Here is a 20883-nt window from a genome sequence, read left to right as displayed (position 1 = left end):
ACACGTTAGACTCGATTGGACTAAAAAGGGTTAAAAAGGAGTAGACACGTTAAACTCGATAAGACTAAAAAGGGTCTAAAAGGAGTAGACACGTTAGACTCGATAAGACTAAAACGGGTCTAAAAGGAGTAGACACGTTAGACTCGATAAGACTAAAAAGGATCTAAAAGTAGTAGAAAAATCATATAAGGTCAATTAGGAAATGAGGAAGTATGAACCTTTATTTAAAATTTAATTTATTTGATCATCGGAAAATATGATCATTATAATTAAGTTTAAATCTAATTTATTTGATGAAATAAGACTTTATCAGTTTTTAAATCGCGTAAATCAAAGTATATAAAAAAAGATAAAAATACAAAGTAAGGTTCTTCTTCTATAATATGTGTCTCAAGCAAAAAAAAAAACAATTGGAAAAAAGAAAGCAACACTTTATAAATTGCATGCCTTCGAAGTGTTTTTTTCTTGATTTAAATTTCTCTGGTCCCCTTTTTGTCTATAGCAACGATAATTAAATTATATTACAATATATTTCATCATATCTTCATTCGATGTACATACACTGATCAAACAAACTATGCATATAAATCTATTTTTATGCGTAGATTAATTTGTTTTAAAAATAGACACATTACGGAGATGATTAGAAATAGATATTGATCGAGTCAAGGGCACACAACTTGTGTGTGATATTTAATATTTCACAATCTATAATCATCTTTTAAAAATGATATTTAAAAACTGTTCCACGGATTCTTTATTACACCACCAAACAATCCCCATAGCTTGTGAGTATAATTAATTTGTATATTTTTATGACAAATGAAAGGTACTTGCTCATGCAGACACTTGAATCTGGAAATAAAAAGGATCAAAGACACGTGCCTGTGTGTAAATGATAAGACAAACAAAACTATAAATTATCCTTCCGAGATGCTTTTCATCAGGAACGCTAAAGTCAAAAATCAAAAGCAAAATGTTTTTATAAAAAGACCTGAAACTTGTGGCCTAGAGGAACCTAAACTTATAGCCAAATCGATTTAAACTTGTTAAAATGTTTAGGTAAACTTTGATAGATAAATAGTGGAAATATTTAGGAGAATCTGCATGGGTTTAGTATTGCATGTATTGTTTACAGTATTGAGACTACATCAAAATAGGGTGGGGGATAAAGAATACAGAAAAATAGGCACAAAAAATATAATAAGAGAATAAGGAGGTACTTTGTTATTTAATAAAGAAGACAATAATGATGTTGTAAAATTATTGACAAAATAAATAGACAAAAATGGACAAATAGATACATTCTCTGTTGTTATAGGTCTATTACATGTGTATTAGGGGAAGTTAAATATAATTTATAATGTCAGTCCCGACTGTGGATTTAAATATTTTGTTTTGTGAAGATGCTCAACCTAAAGCACTGTTAATATTTTAACGTCCAGTGAAAAGTATTTCATATATATATATATTTAGGACGATAAAATGACATAAAATACAACCCTTTGGTATAGGGTTTACAAAATGGAAAAAAGTAAAATCGCAAAAAAACTGAACTCCGAGGAAAATTCAATCGGAAAGTCCCTAATCACATGGCAAAATCAAATGACAAAACACATCAAACGAATGGACAACAACTGCCATATTCCTGACTTGGTACAGGTATTTTGAAATGTAGAAAATGGTGAATTGAACCTGGTTTTATAGGGCTAAACCTCTCACTTTTACGACAGTCTCATCAAATTCCGTTATAATTACAACGATGTGTGAACGAAACAGACATAATAAATAAAATAGTCAAAATATGGGTACAGCAGTCATCACTATGTTATGCTGGTGACAATCTTAAAACAAACAATTTTACAATTTGTTTTTACAGAAAATACCGAGTTAAAATTAGAAATGAACACACCCTAACAGGCAGCTTTCTTAAAAAAATAAGTCATATTTTTAAGACGTCTTGTTTTCCGTTTACTTGTCTAAATCCCTTCGTGAAGTGCGGACATGGCTGTTTATTAATACATCTCAAGACCAAACATACGCCCTCTTAATCATGGGCTTTATTTTTTTAAAAGATAATTGAGATTCAAGCTGAACATATTTCATTTCTTCAGTCAACCCTTGGGGGTAAGAGAGAAGACAAACAACAGTCTACAAAACACAACATAGAAAACACAAGATTTTAAAAATATACCTAGTATTTTATTCCTGATGTTCCCGAAAGGGTTAGCAGTTTCTGCTCTTATATAGTTACATCCGTAATCTTAGAAAACGGGTGTTTCAATTTGACAAATATGAGCTATTCTTCAAACGAAATCAGTCTCATGATGAATTCAAACAGTGACATGTGATCAAAGATACACAGCTAATAATTTAGTTCGCCGAAAGTACGTTTCAATTATATACGACTTATCAGTGGCGCTAGAATCAAACTAAACAAGTGGGAGGCTAAAACAAATGCGAACTTAAAGAACAATGATACAAAATGTTTACCTAAATACCGCTTTATATATAAAACCAAATGTGTTATGATTGCCAATGAGACAATACTTCTCAAGAGACCCAAATGACACAGATGTTAACAGCTATAGGTAACTTTACGGTATTGTAAAGACTAAATACCGTAGTCAGCTATAAAAGGCCCCGAAATCACAAATGTAAAACAATTCAAACGAGAAAACTAACAGCCTAATTAATGTACAAAAAAACAATATATTTTTGTAATGTAAAACAGCAACAAACAACGACCAGTGAACTACAGGCTCCTGACAGACATATATGTATACAGAAACAGAGTGGACGTGGCTGGGTACTTGTACATCACTATAAAAAAAAGACACTAACTAAAGATCTGAGAGTACTCGCAGTTACTGACAGCAGACATAACACTAAATAGTTATCAAAGGTACCAGGCTTGTAATTTGATATTCCAGACGCGCGTTTCGTCTAAATAAGACTCATCAGTGACGCTCAGATCAAAATAGTTAGAAAGCCAAACATGCATGATATCACAATTGAGTACATGTAATATATGACAAATACAGACCACTAAACAAACATGATATAACAAATGAAAATTCGTACGTTAATTATATGAAAACAATAATGATAAGGCGTAAAAATAAAAAATATAACATCTCTTATGGTTGTTTTAATTTGATCACTCAGTAATTTCTTCTGTAAATCTCTAAATAATCGATAAACCAAACTGACAATTAGTGCAGAAGAAACACATGTAGATATTCATATCACGTGAGTCATCAAAGATGCATAAGGTTTTGTCCAAGATCGTATCTTCGCCATTTGACTCTTATTTTATAGGAAATCATTTGATCCTCAATTTGTAGAAACTTCTCACTGTTTTACAGTTCATGAAAAGCTGGTAAATAAAAATAAAATAAAATATTGTCTTGGTAACACAAATTTGACGGACAAGTCATAGTCTATTACTATTTTGTAGAGAGAACCATGGGTAACTGGTTTATAAAATCCGACCAGAATACTGTTGCATGTGACGTTTGTGAAACCATCGCTGCTGATAATCATTGCAATACCTGTTTGTTTAATCTTTGTCGCGATTGTGTTCATGATCATTCCAGAAACAGATTAAGTAAAAGAGAGAAATATGAGCACGACATTGTACCTTTTACACAGAAAAAAGCCATGGTACGTTCCCCAGTATGTCAAAAACATAAATTTATGAGATGCATCAGACTTTGCAATCAATGTAAAATACCCGTATGTAAAGAATGTGGATTAACTGGCGATCATCAAAGTCACAAAACAGTGAATCTGTCCAGTTATATCAATGATCGATACCACGAGATAAATAAACATAATGATAATTTAGAGAGTACAGTAATACCAGAATTTAAACAGAACATTTCAAGGATAGTAAACGCAATCTCTGACACTACAACTGCTTTTGACGAACTGAATAAATCTATCCAGGAGCATAGAGAAAATTGTCACAGAAAAATTGATGATATTTTTGACAGATATCAGAACGAGGCAGACGATTCAAGAAAAGAAGATATTTCTGCCCTGCATAGTTATCTATCGAATGATAATGAATGTTTAAAACAATCATGTGTTATTTTACAAAGAAATAAAGATATTTTGAATTCATCCGATATTAACGATGTGGTCAATTATCGTCACAAGAAAGCAGACAATATTTCTGAATTTAAAATTGAACACCCTAAATTTGACACGAAACCCGTTGATTGGAAGAAGTTATACTTTGAATTAGGATATCTTAAAGTATCGGATAAACCCAAATTAATTCGTTCAGTCCCGACTCCGATGGTACCCACAAGCGTATGTACCTTACCGGGAGATCAATTTTGGGTTTGTGGACAGGACAATATGATTGCGCGCATAAATATGGATGGAGAAGTTCTAGAAACAGTTGACCTGCCAATAAGTTTACCTGCAAATGACATTTCTATCACAAATGATGGTGAATTAATCTTCACAGAAGGGAAACCTGGCAAGGTTACCATTTTTAAAGAAGGAAGGAGAGAAACTTTCATAGACGTAGGTCCACAGTGGCACCCGAGTGGTCTACATTGTACAAAGTCAGGGGATATATTAGTTACCATGTCTGACGACAGTTATACAAATTATAAAATCGTCCGGTACACAGATGGAAAAAGAGTTCAAGAAATTCAAAATTATGATAACGGAAAACCTTTGTTTCAACCCGGTCTCGGACTTCTGTTTATAACCGAGAATAACAATGGAGACATTTGTGTGTCAGATACGAATGGACGCGTAATAATTGTTTTTAACAAATTCGGTAATTTCAAATTTATTTACAACTCTTCCAAGGCATTTTGTGATTACTCACAATTAACAACGTTTGAACCAGGAGCTATAGTTACAAATAGTAAGTGTCAAATGATTTTCACTGTACAAAACTTGATATTTGTCGTCAATCATAAAGGACACTTTGTACAGTGTATTGATAATTGCCACCTGACAATGGTGTCTGCTCTGTGTTTGGACTACACGGAAAGAATTTGTGTTGGAGAGTTTGATAAAACCAATTTGAAAATCATTAAGCACAGATAATCACCAAAATTTCAATAAAACAATTGATTTTACTTTCTTATTGTCTTTTAACACATACCAAGAATTACTTGAATTTTTGTTTCTGGCGTCAAAATGGTTAATGTTGCTCCTCAGTTAAACTTACTTCCAAATGTAAATGATAATATCTTGTGTGTTGAACAAATCGGTTCCGGTTTATTTTTCACCCCTAAAAAAGACATGAAATAAATTGTGAAATAGTCGCACAATTGTTCTAGTTATTTCTCTTTGGCAGATACGTACGCTCCATTATAAAGTTATTCTTTTCGTCATTACATAAGACAAGTTTTCGTATAATTTTTATATCTTCCATTCTCCCTAGGCCTGTCGATTATTTGTATACAAGTAATATAATTATGTGAAATTACTAATTCAAAATTAAGCTCTAGGCAGAATATTATATTTATTCTAACTGCGCCATACTTCATTTAAACTTCAAAATTTTTTGGTTGGATACAGGAAAGACCTCATTAGTAAATCTTCGCGAGCCGTCTACTGGTAAAGTTCTGTAAAATGATGCTCTTTTAATGATACGAACTCTTCCGACAAATTTTCTGTACGTTTCCAATGTTCGTCTATGAATACGAACTCGTCCAACAAACGTCCTTTACGTTTCCAATGTTCGTCTATGAATGCGAACTCGTCAAACAAACGTCCTTTACGTTTCCATTGTTCGTCTATGAATACGAACTCGTCCAACAAACGTCCTTTTCGTTTCCAATGTTCGTCTATGAATAAGAACTCTTCCGACAAACATCCTGTACGTTTCTAAAAGAGGGACGAAAGATAACAAAGGGACTGTCAAACTCATAAATCCACCAACTGACAACGCCATGGCTAAAAATAAAAAAGACAAACAGAAAAACAGAAAAACAGAAAAACAATAGTACACATGACACAACATAGAAAACTAAAGAATAAACAACACGAACCCCACCAAAAACTAGGGGTGATCTCAGGTGCTCCGGAAGGGTAAGCAGATCCTGCTCCACATGTGGCACCCGTCGTGTTGCTTATGTGATTACAAATCCGGTAAATAGTCTAATTCGGTAGGTCACATTCATGAAAGGGAAGGGGATTGTAGTTACGACGTAAGGAACATATCCGATATCATTTGTGAAACGGTTATTCCATAACGGTCAACCAACTCGTGATGGCGTCCGTAAAATTTACGAAGGGATGATTTCAACTTCACCATTTGGAACTCTTGCTTTAATAGCTTTCTTGTGAGCAGTAACCCTCTATCAAGAAAATCATGATAGGAAATGCAAGCACGGGAATATCGTATCAATTGGGAGATACATACCCCGTATGCGAGTGCTGCTGGAATGTTGCTACTTAGAAATGGAAAGTTCACAATTGGAAAGCTGAAATCATCTTTTTTGTCGTAAAGTTTTGTTTTCAACCGACCCTCATTGTCAATTTCTAGATGTAAGTCAAGATATGAAGCCGAATTAACTGTACCTGTAGTATCCTTTATCTCTAGCTCGATTGGATAGATGCGTTCCACTTAGTCACCAAATTTTGATTGTTTAGTGAAAGAACGTCATCTATATAGCGGAAAGTAGAGTTAAAGGATATTGCTAACTTCTTATCTTTCTTCCTAAGAAGTTCCTGCATGAAGTCAGCCTCATAATAATAAAGAAACAAGTCGGCAAGAAGAGGGGCACAGTTTGTTCCCATTGGGATGCCGACAGTCTGTTGAAAAACACGTCCTCCGAACGTAACAAATATGTTGTCAATCAAGAAATCTAACATCTTGATAATATCGGTTTCAGAGAATTTTTTGTTTGAATCAGAGTGATTTTTTACAAAGTATGATTTATCCCTCCCTAAGACAAGATACTTGTATCTACGTTGGCCATTCTTTTTTATGAAGCAAAGTAATACCAACTCTTTTAATTTATCTTTTAGTTTGGAATGTGGAATACTTGTGTAAAGAGTGGAAAAGTCAAATGTTTTAATACTGTTACAAGATGAAAGAGAGTTAGATTGTATGTACTCTAAAAGATCTTTGGAATTTTTAAGTATCCACATCTGATTCACGCCACCTCTAGAATAGGCAGTTTCACAATAACTTTGAAGCCCGTCTTTGATTGCTGATAAAATAGATGTTAATAATTTAGAAAGAGTTTTCTTGGAGCACTTGGAAGACCCAGCAATATACCGTTGTTTGTAAGGACACTTATGTAGTTTAGGTATCCAATACAGTGATGGAAGATCCAGTTCTTCATCTTTGGTTGAAATACCAAAGGAACAAAGAACAGACCTATGATTATCCAGGATTTCCTCTTTGGTAAGTGTCGTGAGGGTATATATTGAGTTTCCAAGTGAATTGTCTATACCTAATTCGTTTATCAAGCAATTAATGTAGTGACTTTTACAGACAAAAACGATGTTATTTGGGGCTTTGTCTGCGGGGACAACAACATATTTATCATGGAGGTCGGATAAGTGTTTAGCAACATTTGGGTCTTTAAAGATTGACGTAGCATGGGCATTGATGGACCCATTCAGTTTCTTGATTCTGATTTGTATTAACGACCTCACTGCCTTAATCCATTCGGATAGAGTGTCTACGTCTTCCTTTTCACGTTTAGCCCATTGCCTAGCAGAATCCTCGACTGAGTCCATCAAAATTTTAAAGTTGTATTTCCAATTGATGGATTTAGGCTCACGATATTTCGGACCTTTCGATAACACATTTCGCAGAGAAGTGTTATTAACAATGTTATGGTCACCAGTAATAACGTGGCTAGCAGGATTATATATGAATTGGGAACTAGCACAAGTGCAATCAGGAGGTTTAGACTTGAAGTCGTCAATATCGAGATTCTGCAAAACGCGTTTGTAATTGAAAATTTTAGTTGCAATAGGTTTGGTATAGGTATAAGAAATTATTGGTACAGACTGGTCTTTGAAATAAGGAGGTATTTTCGATTGAACTAATTTATGATGAAGGATATTGCCTAGGTTGACGCCATCGAGACCTTTGTTGGCAAAGGAAAGATTTAGAAAAGATCTTTTCTCTTTTTCATCTTTTCCAATTGTTCGTCTATGAATACGAACCCTTCCGACAAACATCCTGTACGTTTCCAATGTTCGTCTATGAATACGAACTCTTCCGACAAACATCCTGTACGTTTCCAATGTTCGTCTATGAATACGAACTCTTCCGATAAACATCCAGTACGTTTCCAATGTTCGTCTATGAATACGAACCCTTCCGACGAACATCCTGTACGTTTCCAATGTTCGTCTATGAATACGAACTCTTCCGACGAACATCCTGTACGTTTCCAATGTAAAGGTGGACTGTCACAAAATTCTTTATGGGTACAAAACGAAAAAATTATTTGCAATTGTCACAAGATTTGTAGACTATTAATAATTTGTTATGAACACAATTTAGATGAGTGTTTTGTGTTGTTGTTGTCCTTCAGTGTTTGTTAGTCTTTTTTCTCTTATAGTTGATTGTTTCTCTCGGTTTTAGTTTGTAACCCGGATTTGTTTTCTCTCAATCGATTTATGACTTTTGAACATCGGTATACTACTGTTGCCTTTATCTTGAACCGTGTTGATATGTTAATCGGGAAGACTTGAAGGTTGTTAAAACGGTGTTTTATCGTGTTATATTTTATTTTTTTAAATTTTATTTGCAAAACAAACAAAAACCAAAATTTTGATTATGGTAAATTATTAGACAAAACAAACATAATGAAAACTGTTATACAGATTTAAATTTTGCGAAAGGTAAAACTCAAGAAATATTTGAAGGACTAATACTTTTGTCTCATCCAATTTGTGTGTATGCAAATAAAATATGTTTAAACTAAAACCAATTTTCGTGGATTAAGGAAAAATTACATGTTCGAGGATATTAAAGTTCGTGGGTTTGCCGAAATCTGCAAATAGAAAATTTGTTATTTGTTAAACAGTTCACCATTACTTTTTGAGTGTCAAAAATTCGTTGGAAGTACTTGATAAATTGCAGGTTTATATTGGCATATCTGTTCAAATTTTGATTTTGCTACCCTATATTCCACTTTGCCTCACATTCATATTTTATAGAAAAAAAATCACACATCCGATTAAATGGGCATTTAAAAAGTCGGAATGGGAATATATATGTTCAAACTCTTTTATGTAATTTTTTTTGTAACAACAAACAAAAGACCTATCTCGGTCGGACTTGCTTTGATACTATAACTGCACTTATTAATGATAACATTTTTGTTCGCTATGGAGATTCCGTAAATATCGCGGTCAGGTTATCGGAATTATCATGGGGATTAAATGTGCACCACTTATTGCGAACCTGTTTTTGTATTGTTATGAGTTACAATTTATTACTTAAATCAGCAAAGACCCATCGAAACAACATCTGTAATAGTGACATTTTTCACTATTACACATCTGATTAAAAAATAACACTTTTAGATATTCAGATGATATATTGGCTCTCAATAATGACGACTTCAGTATGTACACTAATAAAAGAGATTAATCCTGCCAAACTGACTTTAGATAAAACTAATAGTAACAATGAACACTGCCTTTTCCTGGATCTTGATATATATACCTTTAACGGGAAGCTTTATACCGAAATTTATGATAAAAGAGATCATTTTTCATTTCTTATTGTTAATAATTATCCATTTTTAGATGCCGTGACGTTGTCTTGTCACCATCTTATGGTGTGTTATATATGTATCTCAACTCGTTCGATTTGCTCGTGTATGTAACAACGTATTCGATTTCAACGAAAAAATCTCTATATTACTGAAATATTATTACACCAGGGCTTTCGATATTACTAACTAGTCAAAACATTAACTAAATGTTATCATCGGTACAAATCAACATTCGTAAAAATAAATCATCATGCAGACATCTTATACGTTCAGGTATTTCACATCCAATATTTTATAGTAATATTCTTTACCATGTTTACGAAGCAGAAACATGTCGGCATTCACCTTAAAAGAGGGACGAAAGATACCAAAGGGACAGTCAAACTCATAAATCTAAAACAAACTGACAACACCATGGCTAAAAATGAAAAAGACAAACAAACAACAGCTTAAAACAAACAACAACTTAAAAGCTGACCAAACCTTTAAACAGACTTATTCGGAAAGTATATAGTTACGATAGTCACGGGTGTCATTCGGTTTAACGAGAGAAATGATCGTGAATGAATCTCTAATGGTGGTCAAGTATTGCGAGTCGATCGTGAAGGCTCTTGTACCGGATCGTGAAGGCTCTTGTATCGGATCGCGAAAGAATTTTAATTGATCATGATTCTTGTTCAGAATTTGTAAAAAAAATCGCTTAATTTTCGAAACGGGGAACAAATCCGAACAAAAAAATATGTTTGTAAAAATGGTTCAAATTCCTCAACATTACTGTGCAACAAGATAAAAAAAAATATGGAGTACTTTATGAAACAACACAAAAGGCGCAATGCATGTCTATGGAATTAATTTTAAGAAATACGCTATTTGTAACTATAATGGTCATATTTCAATATATCATGATATATTTGAAATTTAATCTTTGGTGTATCTGATAACACAGTCAAAAAAATATATCCTATTCCCTTAAAAGTGTTAATCTGCTTGTGAAAACCTTGAATTTTGTTGAATTTTCACCAAACTTGATCGTGAAAGATCAGGCAATGCATTATTTTGATCGTGAAAGATAATGTTTGACCAGACTTAATACTAGTAATCAGAAATCAATATTTCTTTTACCATTTGATATACCTGCAACTGGTTGAAGCCTGTAACTATTTTGATAAGAATGAACATTAAAGCTATTATTTTTTTTTATAATTCAACACTTTACCTCGAAAGTTAAAAAAAACAAAACATAAAACGTGTCCTTACAGTACCGTAGAGACTGACAAATGTAAAAGTTAATATGTTTGGTCATTTAATTCGGAACATAAGGTCGAAAGAATATGAACCCTGACCAACAGCGATTCAATTAATTACGCAGACAAATTTACAACAAAATAAAACTGTCTGCCAAAATGGTTCAACAATATGATCAGTATGTGGGAAAATCCAGTTTTAAAAGTACATAGGTTTTACAAAACAACAAAAGGCAGATTGCTTCTAGACATTTTAATGACAAAAAAAATGTAAACAAATATGACTTTTAAAACAAATTCGAATAAAATAAACTGCTTTTATCCGAATAAATGCATTCTATTTGAATGAATCAAATGGTTCTCATAGTCATTTTGTATAAACATAATCTGAAACTTGTTAAAAAAAGAAATATTTACACAAAATTGATTTTTCGGACCGTGAAAGATCACGTACCACTTTTTGAAGATCGTGAAAAGGATCGTGAAAGATCTGATGCTACGATGACGTTCAAATTATTATACAATTATAGGATAATTAATATTTGTTATTGGTATTGAGAAAAACTAAATTGGCCAAGATCCTCAATAAATTTAAGCATTTCAAAGTATTAATATTTTCACCTGACCTCGACCTTCAATTGCCTCATTTCATGGATGAAAATTTAGTTTTGTGGTCAAGTCCGTATCGCGGATTCGTTAAGCTTTATGATAACTGTCTGTTGTTGTGATTGTAAGGTTTACATTTTTTTTGTCATTAAAATGTCTAGAAGCAATCTGCCTTTTGTTGTTTTGTAAAACCTATGTACTTTTAAAACTGGATTTTCCCACATACTGATCATATTGTTGAACCATTTTGGCAGACAGTTTTATTTTGTTGTAAATTTGTCTGCGTAATTAATTGAATCGCATTATTTAATGACCTTTCATACGTCTTCTCGATTTCACGATCCGTTACCAGAGCTTTCACGATCGTCTCGCAGTACTTGACCACCGTTAGATATTCTTTCACGATCATTTCTCTCGTTTAACCGAATGACACCGGGTCCCATGATAGTGTTGTCAGGTTATTAAGGTTTGCATATATTGGTAATACTATTGATTAGCTCTTAGGGTCTTTGCATCGGAAATAAACACATTTATTTTAAAACCAGTTGTTGAAATAATATACGGGTTATATTCTTCTCATATATGTTATGATAATATAATACTAAACCCCTAACGGGAGGGATTGTACTTGATTTTCATATGATTAAGACATAATCTTTCAATCAGTTTAGTTGAGGACTGGACATGCTGGAGCTGGCATGTCAGTAACTACTAGTAGTCCTTTGTTAATTTATTTATCATTGTCATTTTGCTAAGTTTCTTTTGCCAAGTTATCTGACATCGGACTCGGACTTCTTTTAAACTGAGTTTAACTGTACGTATTGATATGTTTCTTTATTCTACATTGGCTAGAGGTATAGAGGAGGGTTGATAACTCACAAAACATGTTTAACCCCGACGCATTTTTGCGCCTGTCACAAATCAGGATCCTCTGGCCTTTCTTAGTAGTGTATGTATTATATTTTTAGTTCATTTATATGTTTTGGAGTTTAGAGCGGCTTCCATTTTCAGTGAACTTGTACACAATTTTATTTAGGGGCAAGCTGAGGACCACCTCCGGTTGCGTATTTCTCGTTGCGTTGAGGATCCATTGCCTTCGGTTGTTGTCTGTTCTTTGGTCGGTTTGTTTGTCTCTTTGACATATTCCCTATTTCCATTCTCAACTTCATTAAACATGTGGTCGGTGATTACCCTTTAGTTTCCTTAAAAACCAGTACTGCACAAGTAAGACAATAAAGAGTTTTCAGGCACAAAAAATGCGGCGGGTCTTCTGTACTGGCTGTCATTTTTCACAGATCTAATATAACTTAATCAATATGGATGGTAGTTGTTGACACAGCGACTTCTTTCACGTCATCTATTTTCCAGTCCTAAAATTAAGATAAATGTACTACTTGATCGCTTATGTGGTATTTTTAGAAGAATCATTGTACTCTTTTTTAGGTGAATAACATATTTCCCCCGGTTTGAAAATGTAACATCATCAGCAACGGTTGGACATCTGACATAGATAAACTGTGTTTCCAGTTTATTACGTTCTAATTTTGAGAGAAGGTAATTCAATATGCATGTTTTGTATAATCCTGAAGACAAAATCAGTGCCAATGACCTTGATGGTCTCTTTGTTTGAAAGGAAAATTTTCACTCATGATGACTGACAACCACAAACATTTGAAGTTAAGTATGTCTGGCATATGGAACAATTATACTAACTGAATATATTGAAAATCTGTTCCTATAGCACTTTCAAATAGATGTAAAGAGGGAAAATACTTTTATTCTAATTTCATCTACGCCGACTGCCGGGGACTAGTCAGGCCAAGATCTACAGAACCTCAGTTTGACAATTTTTTTTTTTACAAAATATCATTTCTATAAACGTAAATTTTTTAAAGTTATAAAATCTGTATAAATCATAACCATACAAAAAATGTCTTTTGATTTGAAATAAAAGTATTGCCAAAACGACCTTATACATGTACATAGCCGAAGTGGTAAATGATCGTGTATGGCCGAAACGACCAATTAACGGCATCCCTCAAATTTGAGAGTTGTCAGACTTCAAACCTATAAGATTACAAAAATGATGTTCTCGGTTTTAGATCTGAATGTTGTTTCGGAATAGTTACTGCATTTCACCGGCATTGGTTCAATGTTGCACATTAAATAATTTTAACCAATTAAAATTCAGCATTTTATTCAGTCCTTATTGCTGACATCATTTCCGCACCCCCCTACACCCACAAAGGAAATTTGCAAGTGGTTTGGCTTCCCTACAAGGAATACAGGTATAAGAAACGTGCAGAATTTAGAAATTGGCCTCACTATTATTTTAGCGCATCAAAGCATTACTGTTGTTATATACGAGGTACCGTTTTACAATAAATTGGCATGGCAACGAAAATTTATGAAAATGTGCCTTTCCAGTAACTCTTAATTCAAGATACTCTCATTTTACAAAACTTAAAAAGCTTTATCTATTATTGGATCAATTTTAATCGGGTTAACAAAAAAGGGGGGTTAAAGTGCTATTCAATGCCAATGATCAGTATATAAAAGTTGACATTAACTTCAACGTGTTGAAGGCGGTCACTAAAAAGTAGAAGTAGAAGTAGAAAATCAATATCACTATTTTGAATAGTATTACACCTTCTGTATCTGTATGGTTACGTCGTAGCTACCAATTCTGGCTTTAACACAACGGGGCTTATTGCTATTTGTCCACTATTACTAAACATCACACAGGTTCCCGTAAAATTTTAACGTCACAATACAAAATATCTGATGCCACAATGGAAAAGTGATTGTTGTATGATGTCAAAAGTTCAAAGTGACAGATAATCAGATGAAGTGTGAATAGCGATCACGCTATTCTGCCTCTTGAAATGATGGTAGTCAAGAGAAGGGGGTACCTATATGAAGAATAACTGTAAAAATTCTTACCAAATGACATATACGCCCGGTCATTTTTGGTGCCTGAAGATAAAATGTACACTTTTAGAAGATAAAAAAATCGACTTATTTTGAAGAATGTAAGACAAAAAGTCACAATTCATTTTTTCTGATAATTTTCTTTGAATAAAAACCACTAATTTCTACAAAAGTATTTTTGTATTTTTCTTGAACTATTGTATATAAATCAACTTTGTAAACAAAATTTATAAAAAAAAATCAATGATGTTCAAATATTTGTTAAAAAAACCAAAATGTCGAAGTGGCTTGATGGTGGCAAGAAATATATCTTTTGCATCATTAAAATTAAATAAATCTTGATTTTTCAAGTATAATGACACTAAACTTTAATATGAATATATGTATTAAAAAGTAAATTTTTCAAGATATTTCTCTTTTATATTCAAACAATTGTCAACAAATTATTTGTGACTTTTTGTCCTACCAAATTTGTGACTATGTCCTGTGACTTTCTGTACGTTTACCATTTTGAAGCATCATTATTTTTTTTCCAAAAATGATGCTAACAATAATTATTTGGGACCTCTGACAAATCATGATAAGGATAAGTTGATGAATCATGGTAAAATTTTAACTAATTTGACACTAGCAGTGGACGAAAATGGCTGTTTGAGTCTTTGACTGGGGTTACTTCATGATGAATAAAAGTAAAAATCTTTCAAAATGATGTTAAAGGTAATATCTGTTGCATGATGATAAAATGTACACTTTCTTTTAGACAATAAAAAATCGACTTGTTTGATGAATCACATTTTTCCAAAACTAATGATTACTATAATTTTTTGAAGCCTTGGACGGATCACAATATTTTAACGAAACTGTAATTAATTTGTTGTTAATGGCAGGCTAAAATTAGCATTTGACTTCCAACAGTAAAGGGCATTCCTAGCCTCTGGCACAAGCGTGGCACAAACTATTGACATCATACAACAATCCCTTCTTTTACGCAATTTAACATAATTTCTCTTGTGACGAAAAAATTCAGGGGATCCTGTACTGAAGGCTATATACATGGTATTGCTGTTATGTCTAGAATAAAATTAAGGCCTCATAATCCAACTACATGTAGCCCCATTACCAAATGTTCCCTCTCTATCAACTTTCCTACAAATGTAACTTATAAAAAGAAAAGGTTTAAAATCACACAAAATATTATAACTACATGTAAGGCCTTAAAACTTGCCCCATTCATGACAAAAGAGTAAACCCAGCTGAATTTGGGCCTTCCAATTTGGAAGTTCCAAATGGCTTATGAAATGTGATTTGATCCTGATGATTTTAGACCAAATACCCTAAGGTCTGCCAAATTGCCCAAGCGCCTATGAAAGAGAATAAAATCTGTTGAATTTGACATTGTACTTCCATTGTACTTGCCCCACTATTGAAAAGTAATTTAATCCTGTTAAATTAAGGTACATGACGTACATTGTATGTTAACCTGCTTTGTTATGCTTCACTAAGTAAACTAACTGTCAAGTCATGTTTTTTTTTAATTTGAAACTTTTAGAAAACAATTAAATAATACATCCAATGTTGTTATATACATTATGAAGTAATGAATCATTTATGTATCACTAGTTCTATTTTAAAAAAGGAAGCATCATTTAATTTAAAGTAGATACATGTAATACAGTATACCGGTACATCTATCTTGAATTGTAAATAGTTCTTTGCTTTAATCTGCAGATTTTTAGAGAGAATTACAGATTAGCAATTTATGGGTTCAACTGTTTATTTGAAATAAAGAAAGAAAGGCAAATTACAGATCAAGCTCAAATTTTGTTCCAGTCTGATGATTTTGTGCAGAGTTATGGTCCACTTAATCAGTTTTCTACACTTTTTTATGCCCCATTTATGGGCATTATGTTTTCTAGTCTGTGCATCTGTTCGTCCTGCTTCAGGTTAAAGTTTGTTTGCCAATGAGACAACTGTCCACATAAAACCAAAATGACACAGACATTAACAACTATAGGTCACCGTACAGCCTTCAACAATGAGCAAAGCCCATACCGCATAGCATATTATACATGTTCCTTATGATATGATCTTTCTAATTTTAATGCCAAATTAGAGTTTTTACCCCATTTTCACTGTCCACTGAACATAGAAAATGATAATGCAGATGGGGAATCCATGTACTTGGGACACATTCATGTTTTGTCATGCTTGAACAGTCAGGAATACTACTAGTACTTGAATCATTGATTTCAGAATCACATCTTTAGGTTTGATCATGTTTGTTGGTTTTTTTTGTCAGATGTTTGTAATTCTCTAACTTTTTCAGAATGGAGTTTCAAAAGGTTTATCTGCATTTTGTAGGTTTATTTTGCTGGCTTCCTATGAAATGAATGTTATGCATATACATATGTCATGTAGCTACAGGTCTTTAAGGAGCCTGTAGAGCCTATTAAAAAGTTTGTGTATCGCATTTATATTTATAGTGACTAACTGTAGATATTTACATTGTATTCATAACAAACTTTCCTTTTCAGGGTTTATAGAAAACCAGATTGAAGTGGTCATTGCCTATCAACTTTGTGGTTTCCCTTAGAAGTGAAAAATGGAAGGTGATAGCTTAATACCTTTGGAAGACCCAAAGTCTGACATTTATAAAGAAGTTCACATAGAAATGATGACCACTGGTAATTCCTCCACGGAGGTCGATATGGCCGGAGCATTGAATGCATCTGCTGCTCTCAGTGCTTCTGCTGCTTTGAAAATCACAGAAAGTACTAGTGAACACAGTACTGCCCATGAAAATCCCCAGGAATTAGATTCTATTGTTACCAAGAGTACAGATGAATCTACAAATGGTGAGGGAGATCACTTATTGGATTTTGTCTGTAAAGATGATTCAGCTCAAGATATAAATAGTTCCACTGTTAATCATGGTAATACACAATCACTTACATCTACTATTACCATGGAAAGTCACAATACAGAAATTTCAAATAACACAAACTCAATCATACCTGATACCTCGAAGGAAAACCATGACTTGTCTCCATTGGAAAACTTAGAAAATGTAACAACTTCTGAGGCTCTGAAGCAGACACAGATATCTGCATCTTTAGATATAGAAATGTCAGATAATGAAACTCCCTCTATGTCAATTACTCCCATGGCCAACCAAATAAGACCTGAAACATTTATCGATGGCATTGAAAAATTTGTCAATTTTGTTTCCAAAGAAGGTCTAGCAAAAAAGATGAATGAATCAGTATCTCCTGTTTCAAAAGAGCGTAATGATTTAGAAAATGATATCAGTCCTACTGGCAAGACCATCCTCAATAAGTCAAAAGAGAAAACAGTTGCCACTTCAAGTTCTAGCATTGATAACATTAAAACTGAGAAACAGGACATAGAGGAGGAGGAAGATGATGTAGATGCTGATTTGAAATCCTATGCTCTAGCCGTTAATGACATGCTTGACAGTGAAGTGGAAGTTTCCGCTAATTCTAACGAAATTGATTCAGAAATACAAACAGTAGTTGTCTCCAATACTGATGCTGGACAACTAACGATGACTTTTACTGATAATGCTGTTGGCAGATTTGAAACAATTGGAAAAAGCGAAGACAAAGTTGCAGGTGATCCATTGGCTGAAGGTTTGAAACCTCTCAGAAAAAGTCACAGACCAAAGAGGCGGAGAGTGTATGAAGATTTTGAGCAGACTGATACAAGTGCCATTGATTATGTAGTTGATCAAGTGAGTAAGGCTATAGAGGAGGACCAAGAGTTTATGAAAATGTCAGCACCTAGCACATCAAAGTCGAAACGAAAAAATCCATCACCAAGAAAAGCTAAGTTGACCGTTGAGGAAGTTTATGAAAGTGACACAAATGAAGACAGCGATGGTGACCTTAATAAAGATATTCTCAAGGTCAGAATGGCTAAGTGTGACATCTGTGACAAACATTTCCTAGATAAGAAAAAATTAGAGGAACATCGAAGGAGGCATAATAGAGAACGTAAAACTCAATTAGATTATCCATGTGTTGTCTGTGGCAAGGTATTCCTAAAACGTGAGCACTGGCGTCGTCATGTTAAAATCCATGATGATGTGCGACCCTACTCATGCACTGAATGCGACAAAACTTTCCGTCGAAAAGAGCATGTCAAACGACACATGTTAATACATTCTGGTGAGAAGCCTTTTGAATGCATGTATTGTCATCAGTTTTATCAACGTGCTGATCATCTGAAGAAACATGTACAACAGCACATGAAAGGTACATACCAAGAGAGGAGACGAAAAGGTAATGACGAAGAGACTACACCGGAGCGTACCTCAAAAAGAAGAAAACCAACAACTAAGGCAGCTAAACTTGTAGCACAGAGTCGTAGGAATAAACATAAACAGGAAGAGGAAGAAGAGGAGCAGCATTATTCTGATGGGTTGTCGGATGATGAAATGTATACTGCATAGAACTTGTAAATAAATACACATGTATGTGTATACATGTTGTGTACACGTACATGTACTATCAAACTGAAGATTTTATTGAAAAGAAAGCAAAATCCTGTCATATAGGATTTCCGATATTTTAACATTCAAACTTAAATTTAAAAACTTATATTGTTTATTTTGTCATGTTAAATTCTAGTACATGTAATAGGAGGAGAAAAACTGCAGTTAATCAATTATACTGACATCTTATTTACCTAATTTTAACGAGAATTTGTTTTCTATTTTTAGACAAAACATTTACATTGTACAAACAAATTTAATTACCGTAGACAGTTTTTACAAATTTTATATTTTGAACTTTAAAAAGTGACAACTTTTAAAATAATGTATTGTAAGTAAAGAGAATAAGTTAGAAGATTTCATTGATTATAAGATTCAAGTTATATATAATTATATATAGTAGCAACTTATATATGTAATAGCTTCTGAAGAATAAATTGTAAATGTCCAAAAGTTATTTGCTAATTAGTAAAAATGAAACTTATTATAACAATTTACTTCATGAATTTACAACTGATATCTGTGGATATTTAATTTTCAACAAAAAAAAAGTGACCACATCAATCATGTGTCATTGGAATGAATATAATGTTGGATCATCACTACACAGGACTCAGCTTGATGGTCTTGCACGGTCAGTTGGGGCATCATTTTCATGAGATTACATTTGATCAATTTCTTTTTTTATGCCCCACCTACGATAGTAGAGGGGCATTATGTTTTCTGGTATGTGACTCCGTTTGTTCGTCTGTGCGTCCGTCTGTGCGTCTGTTCAGGTTAAAGTTTTTGGTCAAGGTAGTTTTTGATGAAGCTAAAGTCCAATCAACTTGAAACTTAGTACACTTGTTGCTTATGATATGATCTTTCTAATTTTAAAGCCAAATAAGACTTTGGACCCCAATTTCACGGTCCACTGAACATAGAAAATGAAAGTGGGAGTTTCAGGTTAAAGTTTTTGGTCAAGGTAGTTTTTGATGAAGCTGAAGTCCAATCAACTTGAAACTTAGTACACTTGTTGCTTATGAGATGATCTTTATTATTGTATTCTATTGCTGTTTTGTACATAAATCAAACCTTTTTATGCTTCAACTGTAGTACAGTGGTCATTAAGTTTTACATTTGTCTGTCATCCAAAAATTGGTTCCACTCTCTAACTTTAGTTAGACATAACCAAATGTTATGAAACTTCTACAAAATGCTCATAACCACAAAATACAGAACTATTTTGAATTTTAGTGGCGTCACTTTTACCATTCTAGAGTTCTGCCCCATTACAAATGGTAAAATTGCTTATTTTTTTGTTTCATTTCTCTAACTTAAGGAGGCTTGCAGGTACAAAATTTTCTGCAAAATATAAAATATATGATTTTTCATTACAAATTTTATTTATTACACAATTAGTCATTACTAAATGATATGGTACAAAAATCAACTAATAAAATCGATGTTGTTTGCCCCAAGATTACTTTTAAAATGTTTATATCATTGAAAAAGCTCCAAATTATCTCCCTTGGGTCAAAAAATGCCATTTTTTGGCATTAAAATTGAAATATCTTTTTTAACACATCTGTGACCTATATTTTTTATTATTGTTTTCTTGTAAGCTGTACATAAACTAAATAATTGTAAAATTTAAGCGATTTCTGTAATTAGGTTATTTTTTTATCTAGATATTACCTCTATTTCTCCTATAAGTTCAACAGAAAAAAAGTAATTTTACAAAAATGTATGCTTCTTTCGAAGGCAGATTGTGAGCGTAAATGAACGGTGACCCTAATTTTTTTATTTTATTTTTCAATTAAGTACAAGATAAAGTTCATTTATAGAAAAATATAGCGAAATCCTATTTTAGAAAAAACAA

At 33.1% G+C, this 20883-nt stretch overlaps 2 protein-coding genes across 3 annotated transcripts; both read left to right on the top strand.

Moving 5' to 3' along the window:
- The first annotated feature begins 651 nt into the window (after positions 1-651).
- Positions 652-5107, top strand: LOC143048703 (uncharacterized). 2 transcript variants are annotated; one of them, XM_076222519.1, is made up of 3 exons: positions 661-788; positions 2735-2905; positions 3463-5107. In XM_076222519.1, the coding sequence occupies exon 3, from the start codon at positions 3469-3471 to the stop codon at positions 5074-5076; it is 1608 nt and encodes a 535-aa protein (XP_076078634.1). In that variant the 5' UTR covers positions 661-788; positions 2735-2905; positions 3463-3468; the 3' UTR covers positions 5077-5107. The 2 variants fall into 2 exon arrangements, with proteins under 2 accessions (XP_076078633.1, XP_076078634.1); XM_076222518.1 differs by lacking the exon at positions 2735-2905 and having other exon boundaries at positions 652-788.
- Positions 5108-13764: 8657 nt separating this feature from the next.
- Positions 13765-19475, top strand: LOC143048707 (uncharacterized). The gene is made up of 2 exons (XM_076222542.1): positions 13765-13866; positions 17044-19475. Exon 2 carries the CDS (start codon positions 17112-17114, stop codon positions 18978-18980), a length of 1869 nt encoding a protein of 622 aa, XP_076078657.1. The 5' UTR covers positions 13765-13866; positions 17044-17111; the 3' UTR covers positions 18981-19475.
- Positions 19476-20883: the final 1408 nt, after the last annotated feature.

Source organism: Mytilus galloprovincialis, chromosome 10, assembly GCF_965363235.1.
Source record: "Mytilus galloprovincialis chromosome 10, xbMytGall1.hap1.1, whole genome shotgun sequence".
In the NCBI taxonomy this organism is placed as follows: Eukaryota; Metazoa; Mollusca; class Bivalvia; order Mytilida; family Mytilidae; genus Mytilus; species Mytilus galloprovincialis.
This window is presented reverse-complemented; position numbering and strand designations above follow the sequence as displayed.